We start from the raw sequence: 3,446 nt of genomic DNA on the forward strand, positions 1-3,446 counted from the left end.
TTCATATATATATATATACATATATATATATATATATATATATATATATATATATATATATATATTTATATATATATATACCTACAGTATATATATATATATATATATATATATATATATATATATATATATATATATATATCTTCTTCGACTAAAGCTTTTCCTGCTATGCAGGGTTGCTATTTCTAGAGAGCCGTTTTCAAGTTCTTCTATCTTCGATGTCCTCCATTGTGAGATCTTTCAACTCCATATCTGCTGTTACACACTCCATTCACCTTCTCTTTGGTCTCCCCCTCCTCCTACTACCTGGAACATCTATATCCAGCATCCTCCCCCCAACTTACTGCTAGTCTCTCCTCATTACGTGCCCAAACCTTTGTACAGTAGTCTCTTTTCTTGGATTTTCTTCGACACCTCTGTAACCTTTGTTGTTCCCCTTACCAAGTCATTCCTAACCTTATAGAGTCTCGTGATCCCAGCCATCCATCTTAGCATTCTCATCTCTGCAACATTACTTTTCTTCTCAAAGATCTTTTGCATGGGCCAGGTCTCTACACCATATGTCATGGCAGGTCTCACAACAGTTTCATGTACCTATCCCTTTAACTTTAACTTTATCCTTCGATCAAACAACACTCCTGACACTCTTTTCCACTTATTCCATCTAGCTTGAATTCTACTGTTCACTTCCGTTTGGAGTTCTCCTGTTTCCTCCACATATGACCCTAGGTACTTGAATTTTTCTCTCCTATTTACTATTTCACTTAGCATATGTATATCATTTAATTGGTACTGCAGGTTGCAACTCATATATTCTGTGTTTTGTTCTACTGATCTTTAGCCCTCTGGTCTCCAATTCCTCTCTCCATCACTCTAGCTTCCCCTTCAATCCTTCTCTGGTTTTATCACACAGAATTATATTATCTGCAAACAGCATGGTCCATGGTGACTGTTCCCTCACTCTTTCAGTAATTACATCCATTACTATATTAAACAAATAGGGGCTTAATGACGACCCCTGGTGTAACCCAACTACCACTTCAAACGTCTCGGTAAAACCAACACTCGTTCTTATTTGTGTGCCTGCTCCTTCATACATATCTCTAATCAGTCTAACATATTTCTCTGGAGTTCCCCTCTCTCTCAAACATCTCTATATCTCCTGCCGTGTATCTCTATCATAAGCCTTTCTAAGTCAATGAATACTGTATGTAATTCCTTTTGGCCTTTCCTATATTTTTCCATCAACTGCCTTAGTGCAAACATTGCATGCGTCGTGCTTCTGCCTGCCATAAATCCAAACTGCTCTTCTCCAATCATGCTCTATAATCCTTTCCCAAAGCTTCATTGTATGTGGGAGGAGTTTGATTGCTCTATAATTATTACAATTTTGTACATCCCCCTTTTCTTTGAATATGGGTATTGAAAAGCTATTCCCCCACATTCTGGGCATATTTTCTTTCTGGTGTATCTTTTTCATCAGATCCCACAGCATGTCCACTCCAAATTCCCCCAAGCATTTCCAGACTTCCACTGGGATCACCTCAGGTCCCGTAGCTTTTCCATTTTTCATCTTGCTGAGGGCAACCTTAATTTCTTCTCTATCTATATATTTTACCATTCCTAAATTTGGATTTCTATCTGCAATTACAGATCTCGGATTTTTTTCATTTAGTAATCTCTCAAAATATTGCTTCCACCTTTCTTTTATATCACTTGAGCTACACATTACCACTCCATCCTCATTCTTTATCTGCTTAATGTGGGTAATATCTTTGGCCGCTTTATTTCTTCCTTTAGAAATCTTGTAAATCTTCTTTTGACCCTCCATTGTGTCCAAATCTTCATATACATTATGCTATGCTTGCAGATTTGACTGTGCCACCGCCACTTTTGCTTCTTTCTTCGCTAATTTACTTCTCTCCTTATCTTCTTCAGTGCCTGTTTCATCATACGTTTTCTTTGCATTTCTCTTGATCTTGATTTTTTCTTGTACATAATTACTCCACCACCAAGTTCCTTTGTCTCGGGGCCCTTTTCCTGTTGACATCCCTAAAACTTCTCTGCCAACTCTTTTCAGAATAATGCTGTTCCGTTCCCACCACTCATCCACATCCTCATAATCCCAGGTGCCAAGCTCGACTAAAATCCTCTCTATGAATGTATCCCTATATTCTGGTTCTTTCAGCTTCCACCATCTTATCTTTGGAATCATCTCTTGCCTACCTCTTATTGTTCTCTTCCTATCCCAGTCTACTGTCAAGAGTCTATGCTGGGGAGTTACAGCTTTTCCTGGGAATATTTTACAGTTTCTTATCTCTTTTACATGTACCCTTCTACCTAATACAAAATCAATTTGGGATTCTGGCCCACCACTTTTATACGTTTTAGATATTTTGTCTGTTTTTCGAAGAAAGTGTTGATTACTGCCACATGAAACGCAACGTCAAAGTCCATGACCCTTTCACCATCTTGATTCCAATCTCCCAAAGCCCATTCTCCATGTATTCTTTCTAGGCCCTGGATATTTCTCCCCACATGACCATTTAGGTCTCCTCCTATCATTAACAGTTCTTCATTTGGTATGTTAATCATTTCCTGATCCATCTGTCTCCAAAAATCATCTTTTTCCTCTTCTGGACAACCTGTCTGATGTGCATACACACAGATAACATTTAGTATTTCTCCATCCCATTCTATTTTCATACGCATTATTCTATCATTTAGTCTTTTCACCCCCAAAACACAAAATTTGTACTTTCCTCCTCTCCATCATATCGGCAACTTCTATTCCATGTCCTGTCATGGTTCCAACATTCAAGGTGCAAATTCTAATAGATTTTGGGGCTCGCTTCTTCAACTGCAGTCGCCCTCTTTGCAGTAGCCCTTGCCTATTTCTCGCAGAATTAGGGCGATGTATCTGCGCGTGGCCTACGGGGTACGCCCTAGCGGCCATCGGTTCATCTATAACAGCTTCCATTTCATGGGTTTTGGCGGGGATTTTCACAAGCAGATGCCCTTCCTGACGTCAACCCTCCCTATTTAGATGGGCTTGGCCCCCAGGTGGATAGGTTTTCTTTCAAATGTTAAATCATAAATATTTTTTGACATTACAGTAAGAACACTGTCGTAGGAAAAAACTCTTAATAACAAAATAACCTAATTAAAGAATAAAATCTGAAAATAAAGATAATTGACAAAATAAATATTTTCCACCAATATGACAAGTTTAACAATCGAACTTTTATTCTTGAAAAACCCAAGTTTAATAGTAAAACTTTATTGAAAGGCCCAAGTTTAACAAACTTTTTTCTTGGGAACCCCAAGTTTAATAGTGAAACGTTTTTGAAAAGCCCAAGTTTAATAGTCAAACTTTTTCTGAAAACCTCAAGTTTAATAGTCAAACTCTTTTAAAACCCCAAGTTTAATAGTCAAACTATTTTTTC

The 3,446-nt window shown here is 37.8% G+C and overlaps 1 protein-coding gene across 1 annotated transcript; it reads right to left on the reverse strand.

Annotated features, from left to right (window-relative positions):
- Positions 1-1,858: 1,858 nt before the first annotated feature.
- LOC137625580 (uncharacterized) lies at positions 1,859-2,980 on the reverse strand. Its single transcript, XM_068356491.1, has 2 exons — positions 2,737-2,980; positions 1,859-2,292 (listed from the first exon to the last, which is right to left on the reverse strand). Exons 1-2 carry the CDS (start codon positions 2,978-2,980, stop codon positions 1,859-1,861), a joined length of 678 nt encoding a protein of 225 aa, XP_068212592.1.
- Positions 2,981-3,446: the final 466 nt, after the last annotated feature.

Source organism: Palaemon carinicauda, chromosome 32 (assembly GCF_036898095.1).
Source record: "Palaemon carinicauda isolate YSFRI2023 chromosome 32, ASM3689809v2, whole genome shotgun sequence".
In the NCBI taxonomy this organism is placed as follows: domain Eukaryota; kingdom Metazoa; phylum Arthropoda; class Malacostraca; order Decapoda; family Palaemonidae; genus Palaemon; species Palaemon carinicauda.